This window comes from Triplophysa dalaica, chromosome 23, assembly GCF_015846415.1.
Source record: "Triplophysa dalaica isolate WHDGS20190420 chromosome 23, ASM1584641v1, whole genome shotgun sequence".
NCBI lineage: Eukaryota > Metazoa > Chordata > Actinopteri > Cypriniformes > Nemacheilidae > Triplophysa > Triplophysa dalaica.
Window position 1 is genome coordinate 17,858,950 of NC_079564.1, and position 19,783 is coordinate 17,878,732.

General features: G+C 41.2%; 1 protein-coding gene across 2 annotated transcripts; it reads left to right on the forward strand.

Moving 5' to 3' along the window:
* Positions 1–421: 421 nt before the first annotated feature.
* Positions 422–19,680, forward strand: capn15 (calpain 15). 2 transcript variants are annotated; one of them, XM_056737947.1, is made up of 13 exons: positions 2,581–3,409; positions 3,785–4,482; positions 9,102–10,584; positions 13,552–13,760; positions 13,845–14,028; positions 14,115–14,338; positions 16,020–16,145; positions 16,321–16,473; positions 16,645–16,806; positions 16,912–17,138; positions 17,217–17,380; positions 17,873–18,051; positions 18,326–19,680. In XM_056737947.1, the coding sequence occupies exons 2-13, from the start codon at positions 4,301–4,303 to the stop codon at positions 18,501–18,503; spliced, it is 3,471 nt and encodes a 1,156-aa protein (XP_056593925.1). In that variant the 5' UTR covers positions 2,581–3,409; positions 3,785–4,300; the 3' UTR covers positions 18,504–19,680. The 2 variants fall into 2 exon arrangements, with proteins under 2 accessions (XP_056593926.1, XP_056593925.1); XM_056737948.1 differs by lacking the exons at positions 2,581–3,409; positions 3,785–4,482 and adding an exon at positions 422–925.
* Positions 19,681–19,783: the final 103 nt, after the last annotated feature.

Genomic DNA, 19,783 nt, shown 5'->3' on the forward strand with positions numbered 1-19,783 from the left:
ATGTGCACATCCGGGAGTTCGTCACTTACAGAAATACAGACACTACCCAGAACGCCACAAGGCATTAAATGTTCATATGAACAGATCTCAAGAGTTTGTCGTTTTGGTCAGGAACGATGGGTTTAAATACTAACTATACTATTTGTCATTGTTTATTCTGTATTGGAGTTTAATTAAAAGTTTCAAACTCTGTGTCATTTCTCTAGGATTAATTATCAAGGCCGATAGAGCATCATAAAGGCAGCGCTGTCACGTGGGATATGTTACTTTTCTCTGCGTAATGAGGATAGACCAATGACATTTGTTTCTTGTTTCAAAAATGAATCCTCATAAAATCATAATTTTTCAGGGACTGTTTTTTATAAATCGCTCATACACGAATTATTTAGGTTAACAACTATGTGAATTTATATTTTGGTCTATGCCTGTTTAATGAAAGCAACAGACATGCTTTCATTTAATGCGATTCAAAACATGCATCCGCTCTCTGAGCCACAGAGCGCCATCTAGAGGAAATCATGACGTATGTTTCCTAGGTAACAGCTATCGGCTAATAACATTTACCGTCCAATACTCATCGCTCTCAAACACACACAAGGCATTTTGGGAAACTGTCGTCTGAAATCCGTATTCTCGACGTGAATGCGCATTACCGGCCCGGGCTTTTCTATAGATGTACGTAGTTTGCGTTGCATTCAGTTCGTCGGCGATTATTTCCATAGAGAGCATGAGAAACCCTGCGAGATTAATTCAGTAGATCTAAACATCTACACACGAGCATGGATTGACGGGGGAAAGATCTGTATGATCTGATTCGGGGTCATCTGGCAGCAAGTTGCTTATTTTTGACAGCAGAAGGGAAACTTACACGGACAAATCAAGGAAGAGAAGATCATTTCGCCAGACATCTGCCTGTGCTTCCCAAGTAAGATCGATCTCTTTTCTAAATAAAGATCGTAACATCATAACAAACCTGATGTTTTGTCAAACGGTGTGTTCTTTGGTCTACAAGTGTTTTTATGTGATCTGTTTCTGCTGTCTGTCTCTATATTTGAAGATACTGTGACATTAAATGTAACGTTGTGTCGCTTCTTTTGAAGTTCTTTTTAAGTTCTTTTGAAAAGTGATACAATACGACATTGTGGCATTTGAGTTTAAGCGGTGGTTTACGTTCTGGTTTATAGATCATTTGAAGTCTGGTTTAATGATGGTTAAAGGTCGGGTTTACTTTCTGGATCGAGGATTCGGAAGTAGGAAGTAAATTTTAACATGTGGAAATTTTCCTTTAACAACTGAACTGAGATATCTTTAGTATGAATCATTTTCATAGATGTTCACCTTATGACACACAGCATCGATTAATCACTAATTTATCCTTCAGGCCACTTGCTGTATATTACTCCTAGTACTCCAGACAGTTGTTCTCTCTCTCTCTCTCTCTCTCTCTCTCTCTCTCTCTCTCTCTCTCTCTCTCTCTCTCTCATGGGTCAGCTGGGTCTGGATATACAGTGTAGCAGGTGTGTTACTGTAGTAAGTGTGTGTGTGTGTGTTTCTGTAGTAATGCACTTTCTCAAGAATTTGTGTGTGTGCAGTTGTCAGGGTCACGTGCTTCAAATACGTGTACAGATTGTGTGTGTTTTGTCACAGTACATAATGCACTCTATTATGGTTTCAATAAGTTAATACACACTGTCCCTCTCACCGCACAAGAATCTGTATCCGGACTGCCTATGTGTGTGCGTAAGATCTCGTCAGACTAGTTTTATGAGCCGTGCTGTTGTTAAAGTGGAACAAACATTATCTGAAACTGAATTTATTGGATGGTGTGCTCTGGTCAGTGCACAGATGATGTTTTAGTGACTGAAGCGGAGAATACTTTAATACTGTAATATCCTTAAGAAATGTATCTCTTCTTTAGTTTCCATATTTTTCCATAAATTATGGATAATTTTTTAAGGTTGGTAGAAGTATCCAAATACATCTAATACCACTGAAGATACAGTCTGTGTCTGTGTTGGTTATTATTAATGATGTAGCGAATCGTTTTTGAACTGAAGCGATCTTTGTGTATCTTTGAGGTGAAATGTTTCTAAATTCTAGTTAATTATATCCATTTTATTATTCCAGCCCGGATGATTTACATTTTAAATGATATTCAATAATTTATCATACAGTTTTATTCAAAGTGATTTGCAAATGAAGAAGAAAAACATAGGCAGTTTCTCATGAAGCAGAATTACAGAACTGAATTTTAGTGTAGGAGCTTCTTTCATTTGGCAGACAATTTTATCTAAAGCTCACACTGCATTCAAGCTATACATTCTAACAATATGCAATTCCTGAAGATCAGACTCTTTGTAAACTTTGTAATTTCCAATAATGTCCTGGAAAAGGCATCAATGTTATGATTATGAATGTAACATTCTTGTGATTATTCGTTAGAAATGAAAAAGTAAAACAAACCTGTACACTAAATGAAATGTAAGGAAACGTGTCATGTGAAACTAATATCACAATTCAAAATAACGTTATTTACAATTTATGTTTCTAATCATTTATATTTCTTTTGAGTTTCGTGGTGAAAACAAAGTCCAAGATGATTTGTGTAAAACACGAGCAGAGGCTGAGCGGTGGATCTGCGCATGCGCGCTGCTGACTCGCCGTGATCTGCGCATCTGCGCGTGCCGGATAGTAACCCGGATAAATAACTGCAACATATCCGCGGAAAACTGCGCAGCAGACGCATGCGTGCTGCCATCGCGAGCCCCACGAGAAGATCCGCGCAAACACGGCTGGAGTTTATGCGGCTCGATCTTCAGCGGAGCGCGTCAGCATCATCCGGTCCAGGAGCAGCATCATCCGGTCCTGCGGAATCACGAGTGTATGAGGCAAACACCGGCCCACGGCAACGCGCAGTTCAACGTGGATCGATCCTCATGCATCCGGATGCTTTTCGTCCTGAACCGCTTCTGAGACGCTCATCAGTCCGAAGAAACAGCAGAACCGGAGCGCTCGAGTCCTCAGTGGGCCCGGCATCCAGTGGCCCGAGACCACTGCACCTCACCGGAGCCTTTCTGTACCCGTTAAATATTCATAGTCGCGATTTAAGTGTCAAACATGATACTCTGCTGTCTGAAGACACGGATGTGTTCGCAGCCCGTGCTGTCTCGTTATAAACATCTGCATGAGCTTTAGATGAAACCTGGACGAGATGCGCAGATGTAGGATGCTGGATCTGGACAGTCACTGCAGCACGTGCATTTTGACCCTGTGAGCGCTTGCACTGGATCAGAACCAGAAAGGAGGACCATTTTTTGTGACATCTGAGTCCATCAGAGGCTGGGCTATCCCTGGAGACACACATCAGACACACACACACATCCGGGTTTTCTGACTACACCCTATTAAGGTTTCATTTTCTACATTAGAAACATACACTTTCTAGGGACACTATATCTATATAGTCTTTTGGAAGTATCTGCAATCTGTCATTGAAAACTAATATGATTTTTTTTATTCCATTTAAAAGTTGTGTACACTTTACTTATGTGCTGTGTAAACCTTCAATTACAAAAAAATATAAATACAATAAAGTTGTATAGCAGTGCGTCCCAGCCTTACTTAGACTAATTTGCATTATTTAGTCTATTATTGTTCGTTCTGTTTATGAGCGTTTTTGTTTGTCATAACCTCTTAAAATGTCCACACATAGATTAAACTCATTCGACGCGCTTGTTCTCCGTGACGATGAGGTTGTCGGCGATGAAAGAAATATTCTCTTCAGCAGGCTGGATGAAATGTGACGCATCGTAATCTCGGTGACAGCTGCAGAAAGATGAGCCACGCGGACAGAGAGAGAGAGAGAGAGAGAGAGATGATTAGAGCGACTGCACTGTGACTCAACCAGATGCATCGCAAAACAAGCCGGGACGCAGCGTCTCTCATGGAGACAGAAACTTTAGTGCTGACTGTTACAGCATTGATATTCTGCATTTAAACCCGTGAACTGTCTCTGGAGGTTCAGCGATGTCTTTCAGCGAGGTTTCGTCCTCTCTCTCAGGCGAGATTACGGCAGGTTGAACCTCACCTGAAGCCTGTGAGGAAAAACAGGGATCTCGCAAGTGTTTTTAGACTTCATCGGGCACGACATGCTTGCGTGAATTCCAAACTTTGTCAGTCACCATCTCGAACGTCTGAGACTGGAGGAGATGTGTGATTGACACTTGACCTTTGTGGTTTTGTGTACGTTTATGAACGGCAACGAGACGGGTGTGTTTACGAGTCGCTTGCGTTTGTGGCAATGGGGAGTTCTGCGTCGTCTCTGACCACAGACAGAGAGTCAGATCACGGGTTCGGCACTGCTCCGTTTCCCCCCGCGCCTCCGATGGGTTGGCTCAGAACCAGCCACAGCAGTCCGGTGTGGGGGACCACCTTCATCACCCGCCAACAACAACAGCAGCCAATCCCACACAGAGAACGCAGGTAACGCACAAGTATGAGCCGACATCACAACATCACATGATGTTAAAGGACCAAACTGTCAATACCTGCACACAGGCGTTTGCTTTGCATTCTGGGTAGTACAGTTAGATCACCAATGAATTGGAGTGGGATGTTTGCGTGTCAATACTGCTTGTATCTCAAACGTGTGTATGTCAATACAGTGAGTAAGTCAAACATTCTGGACAGATTACGAATGTGTGTGATAAGCAGATGGTCAGGACGGAGCAGATGGCTTTACAGCCACTCCAACTGAAGGCATTTATTTTACTAGAGGATTTTGCCCTTAACGCTGTTTTCCAGTGGTGGCCCGTGCACAGAGGACACGTTTCTGTCATTCTGTCTGTCTATATTTTTTTAATGCATGTCATGTGTTCTTTCCATAGACTTAGTCATATTTGTGCTGTGTGACATGTTGGGGCAGGTATGACCAAACTGTATTGTTTGTTTTATCGTGCACTTTACTGTGAAGTAGTTCCTCCTCATTCTTAATCATCGCATTGTAATAATAAGGTTCTTTCTGCATTCTGAGCAGTTTTGATCTTTAATATATTTGCATATCCATTCCAAAACCTTTTTGCTTTCTAAAAAGGTCCTGAAATGTACAGATGTAAAGAAATATATCAAACAATGTGAATACGTTGTCACAGAATAAGAATATGTGAACAGCTCAATTTTGACAAAAATGTCAGATAGAACCTTTATCATTCCAAGGCAAGAGAGTATGTAAAAGATTGTTCGGAAAGTCTGTTCAAATATAATAACTACATATCTTTTATTTTAAAGGAAAAGTTCACCTCAAAATCGAATTGTGTTGTTATTTACTTACCAACATGACGTTCAACATGTTTTGAGTAATTCCGCCGTCTTCGGAGCACAAATAAAGATATTTTAGGTGACATCCGAAGGGTTTCCAGACCTCTTCACAGACTTCATGGTTATAGTTGTTGTCAAGGTCCAGAAAATGACTAAATACATCTTTAAATTGGTCCATCCGTTCATAGTCACTCAATTTAATTTTATATTAGGGCTGCTCGATTATGACAAAAATTATAAACACAATTATTGTGGCCAATATTGAGATCCCGATTACTCATTAACCTTTAAAACAACGTGAATTGAATTGAATGAATAAACTGTGAATTTAACTGAAAAATAAATGTTAAGAAATAGCACAGCTGAACCACGGTAAAGGAAGGGGTGTAGATGTTGCACTAGTTTTTTTTATTGTCGGTCATTTTGATGGACAGGCTTTTAAATCTATAATAACACGTTATTATGGTGCAAGGTGGTGTTACGTGCTAATTAGCATGTTCGTGATCTCAATGATGCACTGTGGATTTATACCAAAAGAGAATAGAGGATCCTTGCAAAATGGAATGGACCACTAATCATTTTACCTTGGTTATTTTGTATTTGTAATTGATGAAGGCCAAAATTGACGATTACAAAAATTATTTGATGAAAAGCTCTATTTGATATTCTCCTCTGTCTTGTCTGTCTATGGTGCGTGTTTAGGAGAGCACTGCCACGCATGGCCATTTAGTGGGGCAAAGAAGTGCAAATTTTCCTCGATATCGAAATATTTTACGAAGATCAGCTTGCGTCTGGTTGTAAACACAGAGTTACACTTAGTCAGTCAGAACGCCTGCATCTGCCCCCACCGAATGCTCTGGTGAACGCTCACCATAGACTGACAAAAAGACAGAGGAGAATAATTGGATTAAAATTGTTATTTTGTTTTTCACACATAAAGTATTGTTGTCGCTTAAAAAAAATTCTATTGAGCCACTATGAGTGGATGGACCAATTTAACAGTGTCTGGAGTACTTTTCTGGACATTGACAACAACTATAACCATGATGTCTATGAGGCGGCCTGAAAATCTCTCGAATGTCATCTAAAATACCTTTATTTGTGTTCCTGAGACGCCGAGAGGCCTCAAAACAGTCTGAACGTCATGTAGGAGGTTAATAAAAAAACACAATTTTGATTTTGAGATGAACTTTTTCTTTCGTTTATAAACAACAAACCTATTATTTTCAGACCTGCAGCGCTTTCTCTCTCTCTCTCTCTGTCTAAACTATTTTGAGGTAGTTCAGATGTGTGTAGAAACAGTTTGAAATCAGACCGAGACATCATGAAACACAGTTGTGTGAAATGTTTTTTAGGAGGAAGTGACAGCAGGATGGATGGGAAGCACAAATATTCATAGATCGTGTTTGCGGCACAAAGGTCACGGCTTCAATTCCACAGAAACACACATACTGAAAAAATATATAGCTTGCACTCTGAGTCACTTTGGATAAAAGCAATGTTCATATGTTTTGTTTGGAAAACTGGTCATCTCAACCGTTGTCTTCATCACATTTATGAGCAAACATAAATTACTTTTCTCTTAATAATAACAATGTACAGTAATTGTTTTTCACATGCATATTTGTTATTGTAAGTTTTAGTGTCTTTATGGGACAGTTCACCATAAATGTTTTGTCATCATTTATTCCCCTCATGTGTTTGTGAAACCCTTTCTTCAGGGAAAAACAAAAGAAGATATTTTTAGAAATGTCTCTGTGGTTTTGTGTTCATACAATGGACGTCAGTGGGGTTCAAGCAACATTCTTCAAAATATCTTCTTTTGTGTTCTGCAGAAAAAAGAACTCTTACAGGGTTTGGATTGACATGAGGGGGAATGAATATAATCATTTTAATTTTTGATTGAAACATCTCTTTACATCCTGTTGTCCCCTTAATGATACAGTTGCGAAACAGTCCGTTTAATTCCACCGATTAAGATGCAATCCTGACTGTTTTTGCTGTGATATGAAGTGTTAATATTTAGCTGGTATTATATTTGATATCTTTTCCATTGTTCCATCGAGCAGAAGATTGAAAGAAATCACCAGCTCGATTGACAGGCCTGGAGGAACATGTTTTTTCTTTTTGTGGCACCATCTGCCGAACACGGCTGTTGGTTTCCGAAAGTTATGCGAGTAAAACAAACGGCTGTCAGCGACCTTTTTAACAACTGCCACATGCAGTCGCCGGTTAAGAGAGAGCTCAGACGGGCTCACCACTGGAGCTCACTCTACAACTACAAGACAAGAGACGTATGAATTATTCTCATTGCTGAAGTCATTTTATCATTGTACATTTATAAAGGTTGAGCAGTGCAGGAACTTGGAATTTTCTGTTGATGGTTCTCTCTTAGCCAATGGCATGTCATGCTAATTTGGGATGGAGATGGTGAATCATTGATATGTCGCCGTGTTTGTTTCCAGCGTGCTGCTTGTGTCGCTCTTTACGACAGTGTGTGTGTCTCTATGTCATTATTATTCTTATCTTTAGAGTGTTCTGGATCGTTGACCCTTTTTATGGTTTCACTTAGGAGTTATTTCCATAGCAACAAGCTGCACCAATCACAATTCAGAATGATCTCTTTCTCTAATGTACATAGACATACTGTAGACCTCTCTCTCTTTCTCTCGTTTTCCTTCTCAAATATCTTAAGACACGTGAGATGTTCTTCTGACCTTCATAAGTATGGGGTCAGAAACATATGGCCATTGGTTTGGAAGGTTGGCAGTATAACTTGATTTATGTTGATCAAATGAAAACAAATACATTTTCCAACCTGCAGACCGTTTGCTGTCGTCCAACCTTGTTAGTGTTACCTGCCTTCTTGGTTCAGCTTGCTGTCATATTGAACGTTTTTCAGTGGAATTAAACTTGTTTTTTCAACTTCATTGCAGTTCGGGAGGAACCTAAGTCTCACAATGATATTGGATTTGCATTACGAAAGCGCTTTCTCGCCTCTTTGTTCCTTGGAAATGACTCCGAATGGACCAGTCGATCTGGTCGCTGCACATTCAGAAAGCCCGAAGCCAAAATCATGATGCTGATGGAATGTTGTTATGTCACAAACAATCGTGCACTATTTCCACTGAATTACTTATGAATGTCAGAGAAAACATGCGCTTCTTCCTCTTGTGGATGTACGCTAAGATAACACACAAGTGATCTGTGTGTCATGGGACGGGGGCCAGTTCTGTTTGACCGGTGTTAATAGCTGTGACTCACAGAACTCGAAGTCTTACTATGTGTGTGTGATATTTTTTCTTTAAGCCGGCGGGCCAAATGTCGCATCATGTTGACAGTGAACTGGAGATGGTGGTCTAGTGGGTTAAACCACTGAACTGGTAAATCAAAGGTTGCTGGTTTGATCCCAGCATCCACCATCAGTGTGTCCTTGAGCAAGACACTTTACTCCATGTTGCTCCAGGGGGATTGTCCCTGTAATAAGTGCACTGTAAGTCGCTTTGGATAAAAGTGTCTGTCAAATGACTAAATGTACAGGTAAACTGAGCCAAAGACCAACAGTATATTAAACAGAGTTTGACAAATACATGTCTGATCAAAACATGTTCAGTCTATTAAACCTTAATCTTCAATCCGTCATGTTCTCTTTTTTAACAATTTTCACTTCAGTCAGCCTAGCAATGAAACCGTAACACTTCCAGCAATCCTACAATGTCATCTGATCATTTCTTGTGTATGTCGTTTGTGCTTCAACATCTAATTCTTCTCTCTCTCTCTTTCAGTCACTCTCATTCTCCGGGTTCGATGGCAGCAGTCGTGAGGAATTCTGATTGGTCTTGCGGACGCTGTACGTTCCTTAACTCCAGTGGTTCCCTACGCTGCTCCATTTGCGAAGCTCCCCGACAGAAGCCGGATCTCAACCACATTCTTCGTCTCAGCAGCGCCGAGGAACCTCGCTGGTCCTGCCCTCGCTGTACTCTGACCAATCACCACGGATTAGTTTCCTGTTCCATCTGCGGAGCCGTTCCGGTAACCCCAAATGGACCCCTTCTGCCAAAGCAGCCCTCGCCCGTTCCCATGGAGTCCGTATCCAGTCCAGAAGCCAAAGGTCAGGTAGCCAATGGAGAGCTTCGGTGCGCGGAACCCAACGGGGAGGTGACTATGAGTGGCGAGGGTTGCTCAGAATGGGCATGTCCTCGCTGTACGTTGGTAAACACCCCAGTGGCGCTGTCGTGCTCGGCTTGCGGTGGCCCACGTAAACTGTCCCTGCCAAAGATTCCTCCGGAAGCACTCGTGGTACCCGAGGTGCGCACGCCCGTTGCAGGGTTCCCCACGCAGGCCACGGGAGCATCCGTGCCGCTTCTCATTGATCTGACTGAGGACTCTCCACCCCAGGTGCCGTCAGAGACCCCATCTCCACCTCCTAATCCCGCCCCGTTTCTTCCCCCTTCCTTATCCTCGCTTCAGAATAATCCCGTACCTCGCAGTCGCAGAGAAGTCCCGCCCCCTGGACGGCCACCAAACCCTGTTCCTTCTCCCACATCCCCCTCTACCGGCCCCTCCACCAAACCCAAGCCCCTTTCTTCCTCAGACAATTATCCACTCAAGCGCCTCAGCGTGCTGGAGGAGGAGGAGCCATCTAACAACCCCGCCCTGCCAGTCACGTCTCCGCCGTCTTGGAAATGCCCCGGATGTTCCGCTCCGACGGCTCCTCCTTCGTCGTCCGCAGGCCGCTGCGATGCGTGTCGAGGCTCTCGGCCTGGCTCAGGTGGCGATGTCATAGACGTGATGGCTGAATCTGTGCGCTTTACACCCGCTTCGCCCTCCAGCCCGGACTTCAGCTCTTGGGCGTGTTCTAAATGTACGTTGCGCAATCCGACGGGAGCGGGTCACTGCACGGCCTGCGGATCCTCCAAATTACACGGTTTCTCCGAGCCGTCCAGCTGCTCCTCGTGTTCTCGGAAACAACCACACTCCCACTCTCGTGCCTTGACCTCCACCACCTCTTCCACCATCTCCTCGCCGCCGTCCGGAGGGGCGCAGGACAAGAGCCTGTGTCAGTGGACGTGTCCTGCGTGCACGCTGTTGAATGAGGGACGGATGAAGCACTGCGCCGCCTGTCACACGCCGCAGCAGTACCTGAGTCTGCGGAAAACCGGCAAGCCACTCAAACGCAGGGAGAGCATGCACGTGGAGGCGCGCAGACGCACGGACGAGGGGGAGGCCAAAGAATTGTTGGAAAATATCGTCAGCTTCTGTAGAGAGGTAAGAGACTGTTCAATAAGAATTCAATCTGTTGGCATGTGAGTTTTCAGAGGTTTGACTATACAAATTAACCTTAACTCCAAAAAATAATGATTTCAAATTAGAAGTATCCAAAGAGTGCATTCAATGTGCTTTACTGTTGCCTTTAATTTGAGTGGGTGTCTATTGATTTTTGTTAAGTGCTGAGAAAATCCAATTAAAGACTTATTCAATAAACCGTATCAGCTGTTTTCACGGTAATGGATGATTTCCAATAATGTTAATAACTCTTCAATAATTGGCTGATAGCAGCTCATCCATCGATTCATCCCTCATTCATTTGTCTCTGACATTCATATTACACAGCTGTGTGGTGGAGGTACAGCCGTTTGCTTCGGGTCTGATAAATATTTGATGTATTTCTGAGGGAATGTGTTCACACTTTGCTGCCAGCTTGTCCTCAAAACAGTTGTTCAGCTCACAAAGATGCATTCAGACATGAGAGACATTTAAACACTCGCCCACAGAAGTGAGGGACGTCTGCTGTTCTCTTCAGTGAGGGTGCTTCGATGAAGGCGGCTTGATTGGTTAACATGCCAATTCTCCTTCTTTATCCTCTTCCATATTAACATGAGTGTTACAAGAAAGAAAACATTTTAGCCACCTTCAGATACTCAATCTTTTAAAGCTGCATTATTTTTAGGTAAAAATGGGCAAAGATCAGTTTATAAGTGCTTAACAATGAGTGTTTCATTGTGAATTTTCATTGAACATGTCCATTTGACTTTAAACCTAAATTATATCAAGTAACCTGCAAAAGTAAGGCTGCTTGTTTTTAAATGGATGTTGACCTCTTCTTTAAAGATGTGTTTATTGTGCAGATACTCAGAATTCCTGTTTATTTTATGAAGATTATTCTCTCAGTTCTTTTTTATTTAGAATAGGGCTGTTAAACCATTAATCACGATACATCACATCCAGAATAAAAGTTTGTGTTTACATAATATTGTCTGTTTACTGTGCATATTCATTTTGTATTTATAAACACAAAAACATACACATACATATTTAGGACATTTTTTGCAATTTTGAATAAAACTGAAATTTCATATAAACATTTATTGATTTTTATGTTTTTCTTAAATATATACATTTATGTTTATTTGTTTATAAATACACAAAAACAATGCACTGTAAACAGACATATATTATGTAAACTAATAAAAAAAATATGTTTGACACCCATAGTTTACAATCCATCTTTTTTAAAGTCCCCATGAAATGGAAGTTACGATAGTTTTTTTCTTTTCTTTCATTTTTCTTCTGTATTGTGATGCATTTCTGAGTGAAATGGAATTTCTAATGAGAAAAATAGTGGGCGTGGCTTTCGTCTTTCTCTGCGATTTGATTGGTTGTATAAAAACAGCTGTTGCATTTTGAAATGGAACTGGCAGTTGAATGACAGTTGAAGGCGAGGAGTTAATGGAGGCTCCGCCCAAGCCGTCTAACATGTGTCATCTAAGGTGGATAGTCATTACAGGAAGGAAGTGCATTTCAGATTTTAAATGAAGATTATGAGGGCACACGGATTTAAAAGAGAGAATGACCCAATTGGTAAACTATTTACAATAATCGCTGCTATATTTTATTAAAAAATAGGCATTGTCATTATTTATTTCACTGGGACTTTAAAGATGCTCAAAATCTCTGTCTCTCTAACAATTCTTGTCTCTCCCGAGTTTTTCAGTTTATCCTGATGCATACAATCGTTTTGAATAATTGTCATATTTTAGCCTTTACATGGAGGTAAATATTTTTTATTTGATGCTTGTGTTTCCAGTAACTTCCAGTAACAGAAACTTTCCACCTTATGCACTTGAAACTAGTTAAAATAATTGATTTTAAATGCCAAGAGTTTCAAAACATTGAAGTGCACTATAAAGAGAGCTTATGATCCCAGAATGGTTTGTAAGTAAATCCTGATCAAACGCTTCAGATTGGATCAGTCGTTGTTGGCTGATGTGATGAATCTCTAGTGAGTGATGTGTGACTGGATTTCATTAAGATTGTACGGAAGGGTCGATAAAGGATCGATACAACATGATACACATCCTCTAGTTTACTATAGACTGACTCCGTTCTTAAACTAAATCCTGAAGCGACTTACAAGAGCACAGTTGTGTTGATGCTTTTTCTCCAAACACGTCCTGTTTTGTTGGTGTCCATGTCACCCTTTACATTACACAACAGAAATCTGTTATATTACAAATGAAGGATTGGATTAGATGTTTGTGTATTTATCACTGCCGACTCACTGTCTGTTAATACTAAAGGTTAATATCGAATCATTTAAATGAAGCTGTGAAATGACCCAAATGTTCAACTTTAAAATAGTTGCGGTCACTGAAATGTGTATATCACCTAACATTGTAAAGTCATCTGTTATATTTATATTATTTGGTCAGCCACGAAGGTTTAGATCAGCAACACATGATTGATTTTACTGCAGTTTTTCCAGTTAAAAGTATAATCGTAACATATCACCTCTCTTTACTTGCAAAGGCGAATGTGATATCAAGAGAAGTTAATGGACTGACTTTTAGTTCGACCACACACTCGTGTATGAACATCTCCCCGGCGCTTCAATCTGGTGCTGATGCGCCAGCGAGCTGGGAGATGTATTTTTAGAAATGGTTGCGGTAGCAATTAAACATCTCCCCAGAGACCAAATGACCCCTATTCCTCCAGCACACACAGGCTTTTCCTTAAGTGACAAAACAGAATCAGGTGCAGGAGGAGCGTGAGAATGAATCTGACTTCTTCCTGTTTCTTCAGCGCTGTTACTCATCTCATCTGATGCGTACTGTAGTATTTGAACTAGTAAGGGTTTGGATGTTGTTCAGTAAGATTTGAGTGTCTCTGTGTATTTACGTGTATGCTCCATTCCATTCTGTCATCATGTCAGAAGTTCTTGTGTGTTTGTTTCAGAACGCGGTGAACTTCGTCGACGACAGTTTTCCTCCCGGTCCACGTTCGGTTGGCTTTCCTGAGAACGACAGCGTCCAGCAGCGAATCAAAAAGTGGCTCCGTCCTCATGAGATCAACTGCAATAATTTTAAGGATCGTGGGGTGAAGTGGTCTGTGTTTAGAACGCCGCGGCCCTCTGATATACTGCAAGGACTTCTGGGAAACTGCTGGTAAGAGGGACGGGTAGATCATTTTTAAGCAGTTCTTTTGAGAAAGTGAATCACATTGTCATGTTGTCTTTCTTGTGTTTTCAGGTTCTTAAGCGCTCTGGCGGTCCTCGCCGAACGGCCTGAATTGGTGGAGCGTGTGATGATCACGAGAACAATCTGTCCGGAGGGGGCGTATCAGGTCCGGCTGTGTAAAGACGGTACATGGACGACTGTTCTGGTGGACGACATGCTGCCCTGCGACGAGTACGGGTTTCTGCTCTTCTCACAGGTCCGTTTGACTGCGTGTCATGTGAATAAATGACTTGAACATCTTTTTGCGGATGAAAGTCATTGGGTTTGGTCTTGTCTCCTCAGGCTCAGAGGAGGCAGCTGTGGGTGGCGCTCATAGAGAAAGCTCTGGCGAAGCTCCACGGCTCGTATTTTGCGTTGCAGGCGGGTCGCGCCATCGAAGGTTTGGCCACGCTCACCGGCGCCCCCTGTGAAAGTCTGATGCTGCAGGTCAGCTCAACCAACCCGCGTGAAGAACCCATCGACACAGACCTCATATGGGCCAAAATGCTCAGCTCCAAAGAGGCAGGGTAAGACACGCACACTGGATTTCAGTTAGCATGTTCATTTCATAAAAATTTTATGGTGCTGTTCTTAGGCCCATTTTGAAGCTTTGATTATGTTTTGGGGTGTTTAACAATGGATGTTCATGCTTTATATTTCAAATATTTCAAGTCTATTGTTCACCGCTTTGCCTCTTTTTACAAAACGATCTGAGTCCCTCCTTCTGAAAGGCTCTGATTGGTAAAGCTGAACAGGTCTGTCATGATTGGTTCCTCGCGTAGAGTGTGTCTTAGAAAATGAAGCGTTAGTTTTTTCTTTTTATATTGTACCCGAGTTGGATAATAAATCGAGCAGATTGACCAGGAGAGATTTGCAGGCAGAACTTCAAAGGACATTTCAGAGAAGTGTTTCAGAGGTATGAGGGTACACAAGATATCAGTGTATTACACAGAACAGCTTTCATAGCCGATGTTAAAGTCATGGAAGCTGTTATTTGACCGTTGGTTATCTTAGAATGTGTGTAGCTGAATTCTTACTACCAGCTGTAGGACTGTGATGAAAGTGAAAGTAGTTTAGCATTTTAAAGCTCAGTAAAATGTTTACAATCTCTGATAATCGAATACTACTCCAGCAGCTCTTCCTCTTCTCTGAGGAAGTCCTCTCCCCTTTTTTGGGGTATTCCTGTGGCCGGAGGTCAGGGTTTTCCTGGCTCAAAATGAGGCGGAGGTGGTGACATTGTTATCTTGTACACACACGAACGTGTTTTCCTATGCAGGAAAAACCCTAAAGGTTATTCAAAAACTGGGAATAGTGACATCATTTACCCGAGAAGTAGAGTGCTGTAGTCCGATTCCAGCCGTTCTCTGTAGTCCTTGAAAAGCTAATTCTGTTAAAAACAATATCTCGCTTGGCATTGAACTTTAAGCTTGATCATTTTCAGATATTTTTTATGCTCTTGCAACATTACACACTAACTAAAGTTTGAAAATTGGCATCACGGTGAACACCACCTTTAAGACACTCCATGAAATTACAGCGCACGTATCTCCAGTAAACATTGCATCCACACTATGATGTGTGTCTGATGTAAATGAAAAAATGGATTATTAATAAAATTCTGAAATGAATTAAATTATAAATATTTTTATAGACTGTTTCATCTTAGCAACATAAAGAAACGTTAATGCGCATGCGCACTTTTGTGACCTTACCTTAACTTTCGGTAAACATTCACTAACAACAGAGTGCCTGTAGAGTATTTCTCATAACAATAAAAAGTAACCGAGAAGAAACGTTACTTGACTAAACTTGTCTCTCCAATATTTTGAATATAGACTGCGATACCAAGCTCAACCACTAGATGTCAATGTACCATACGGTTTCCTTAAATGCGACCAAACTAAAGGACCCATTCCACAAATTGTTTATTTAATAAAATGCAAACAAACACAATATTATACAGTAAATATCATACCAATTAATATGAACAAAAATGTAATGAAATATACATAGTTATATTATTAGACTATAGCCAAACATAAACCGGAAGTAAACTGGAGGACAGGTCTGATGAAATCTTATTTATAAATTAAGTTTCTTATTAAATGTATTTTATATTATTAGTATCTAGTGCTGTGAAATTCGTTTTGATATGAATAATTTTTATCTGTGTTGTAGTTTGTGATTGGTTCTTGTGTCTGGTTTTAGTTTTCTGATGGGGGCGTCCTGTGGGGGCGGGAACATGAAGGTTGATGATATGGTTTATGAATCTCTGGGGCTCCGCCCAAGACACGCCTACTCCATACTGGATGTCAGAGATGTTCAGGGCTACAGGTGAGACACAACAAACATAAAAACCCACATACAACATGGATGTATTTCAATCTTTACCTTATCAAAAAAATGAAGAATAACGTTAATAAACATGTGAATAGGAAGTAAATTAACTTTTATGACAGAAAATGAGAACGTTTGTGGTCAATGAGTTTATCTGGTTGTTTTGTGTCAGACTGCTGCGCTTGAGGAACCCCTGGGGCCGGTTCTCCTGGAACGGTTCCTGGTCTGATGAGTGGGCCGACTGGCCGCAGCACCTGCGGCACGAGCTGATGGCGCACGGCAGCAGTGAGGGCGTCTTCTGGATGGAATATACAGACTTCATTAAGTACGTTTCTTCCTAAAAAATCTACCATGTCGTGTGTCAACTTCCCTCCAAAATCACTTGCAAATGGATGCATTGACCATGGTCAAGCTCATTTTTATTTACCCACCCATGTCTGATAATATCAAGAATCTCAGTCAATCTTTTCTTCATGTTTGTTGTGTCCGTGCGCAGGTACTTTGACTCGGTGGATATCTGTAAGATTCATTCAGATTGGCAGGAGGTGCGTCTGCAGGGCTTTTTCCCATCTCGAGCGAGTAAACCCATCACTGTCACCGCCCTCACGGTTCTGGAACGGACCGCGCTGGAGTTCGCCCTGTTTCAGGAGGGCAGCAGGTAACACAAACAGGAAATGACTAAACATGCCAACACAACAGTCCAAAATGATCAAAAAGATATTATTTACAAAAAAATAACGTAGGACCTCTCTCTATCGGCCAGGCGTTCAGATACAGCCGACAGTCACCTGTTGGATCTGTGTATAATGGTGTTCCGGGCTTCATTCGGTAGTGGGAATAAATTGGTTTTGGGCCGGCTGATGGCACACAGCAAGCGGGCGGTGAAGAAGTTTGTGGGTTGTGATGTGATGCTGGAGCCGGGCGAGTATGCTGTGGTGTGTTGTGCCTTTAACCACTGGCAGATGGACCTGACGGGAGCTTCATCACCAGGTACACAAACTAAACGCTCGGCAGTGATAAAATCTGAACGTTTGGAGGTCAGATAGAATTTATCTGTGTGTTTTTCAGTGTCCAGTCCCACCAATGCTCGGAGACCCAGTCAGGATTTCCCAGGACACATCTTGGCCATCTATAGCTCCAGACAGGTGATGGTGGAGCAGGTGGAGGCCATGTCGACCACGCTCGCCGACGCCATCATCCTACTGACAGAGAACAAGGGAGAGAGACACGAGGTCCGACATCACAGTTCTTGTAGTTTTGTTTTTAGTTTTATTAATATTTTAAATGAGCTCTTAATGTTTTATGTTAATTGTTATATTTATAGCAATTTTGTAATATGCTTTTGTCATTTTATTTGTTTCTTTTTTTTCGTTCCTGTATAAGATTAATTTATTTTACTTCCAGTTTATCATAATTTTAGTGCCTTTTTGTTTGTTTCTGAGGCAGCATTTCAATTTTTTGTTTAGTTTAATTTTTTCCAATTGTTTTTAGGCCAATGTTTTATCTGGTTTCAATTTGAACAAAACGTTTTTTTAAGTAAACTGAAATAACCTTGCATGCACATCATTCCAAAGCTGTTAACAACATAATCAACCAAATATTGCACATTTTTATAATATTATTATTAATATTATTATATGATTATACTTATGAAGCTTGAAATGTTGAAATGAAAGTAAACCTCTCTCTCTCTCTCTCTCTCTCTCTCTCTCTCTCTGTTGCAGGGTAGAGAGGGAATGACATGCTACTACCTGACGCATGGGTGGGCGGGGCTCATCGTCGTCGTGGAAAACCGCCACCCAAAGTACTACCTCCATGTGTCATGTGACTGTACCGACAGCTTCAATGTGGTGTCGACCCGGGGCAGTCTGAAAACCATCGACAGCGTGCCGCCCTTACACAGGTAACGCACAAAAACATCTAAAAAAACATTGACCACAAAAGACGTCTGAGGAATACTTATTGTATTTGGTGATTAATGTGCTATTCTTTATCTTTTATTCTTTTGTCTTAAATAAAAGTATTTTGGCATTTCTCTTAAATCGTCTTGCATCTTGAAGTTTTTGTAGTGCGTTATACTTTCCATAAAGGACTTAATGGATGTTGCTATCTTCTATTTAGTAATTATTTTCCTGGTACCATCAAAATAACACTCTTGTGTGATGTCGCTTATGCAGGCAGGTGTTGGTGGTCCTGTCCCAGCTGGAGGGGAACGCCGGATTCTCCATCACACACAGGTTGGCTCATCGGAAAGCAGCTCAGGCATCTTTGGGCGACTGGACGTCCAGCAAGGCTACACACTCGCCTCAGCTCACCCCAGATACTGATGGACTGCACAGACCGCGACCTCTTTGACACATGCTTACACACACACACACACACACACACACAACATGATATAGACTAATACAGACCAACACACACACACATAGGCACTGAGAGGGTCAGAGCGGAACTACTGAGCCAATCACACGCCTGCTTGCTGAGCCAAGACCCGCCCACTGCAAACACACATGCTCTGTGCAAGCATACACACACAAAAACGTTAATACAACGTAGCTCTGTCTGGAGGCGATCCTGGAGTCTTGCGTACGTCTCATGTTCATCTCACTTTGTTTTCTTCAATGTAGTTTCTGTTTCTATGAAATGAGAACATGAATCTCACCGAAACATTTTAATCGCAAAAAGAGATGAAATAAGAAGTTATATTTTGTGTTTATGTTGCTTAATTATTTGAATAATATGTGAATCATATGGATATGGATATATGACGTTGTAGTTAAGGCAAAGAAAATCGTCCTGTTTTTATGACTTTACATTAAACAAAATGCAATTTCTTATTTCATGTTTTGCAAACTGTGATGCGTTCTGCATGGGTTTTGTGAGATTCAGTCAGGAACCACCCGTTGGTGAAATATTCTGCATGATGGCTAATGTACGAGCATATGGGGATACTTGATACTGGTGGACATGAACTGTGTAAACAATTATTTGTATTTATTTATTTCGTGTTTTAGTACATCTTTCTAAGAAAAGCACAAGATAAGCTGCTGAGAGAACTAACCCACGGGTCGATTGGTTTTTATGTCACTGAGCTGTATGACTGATCGGGGTGTTTTCATCTGTGCTGGAATCTGATTGGTTGGTCAGTTCTTTGTTAAGGTGTATTTTCTTTTATTCAGTATCATTATGAATCACTCATCTGAGGTTTTCATGTGTATTTTTTTATCTTCTGGATGTTGTGTCGGTCTGTGTCTCCCTCTGTTGGTGTGTGTTTGGTAGATCAACATTATCACACACACGAACACACTCTCTGTCTTTCTTTTGTATATTGTACAGCGCTGTTTTCCTCCACATCAAAGTACTCGCTGATGGACGGCAGGATCATATGTAGAATATTTTATTGAGATTCTGGGATAGAAAAGACAAATGTATAAAAGTTTAAAATCTGTCTGGTTCATTTGCAATCTCAGGTTCTGTTGGACCAAATGACAAATAAAGTTATTTTGTTTCATTTTTTTAAATCAAGAAACATGAGTTTTTGACTTTTTTGTTATTTACTGGGTTTTATTCTGCCGTTTGTTTTAAAGGTGTGTGTGACGTTTAGGGATTCACCAAAAAAAGCTACTTTTGCA

Excerpts from the sequence above, each read along its gene's own strand:
- capn15 (XM_056737947.1), top strand. The coding sequence starts at position 4,301 with ATGGGGAGTTCTGCGTCGTCTCTGACCACAGACAGAGAGTCAGATCAC. Across the intron at positions 14,029-14,114 it reads GGTTTCTGCTCTTCTCACAG|GCTCAGAGGAGGCAGCTGTG; the intron begins GTCCGTTTGACT and ends TTGTCTCCTCAG. Across the intron at positions 18,052-18,325 it reads AGCGTGCCGCCCTTACACAG|GCAGGTGTTGGTGGTCCTGT; the intron begins GTAACGCACAAA and ends TCGCTTATGCAG.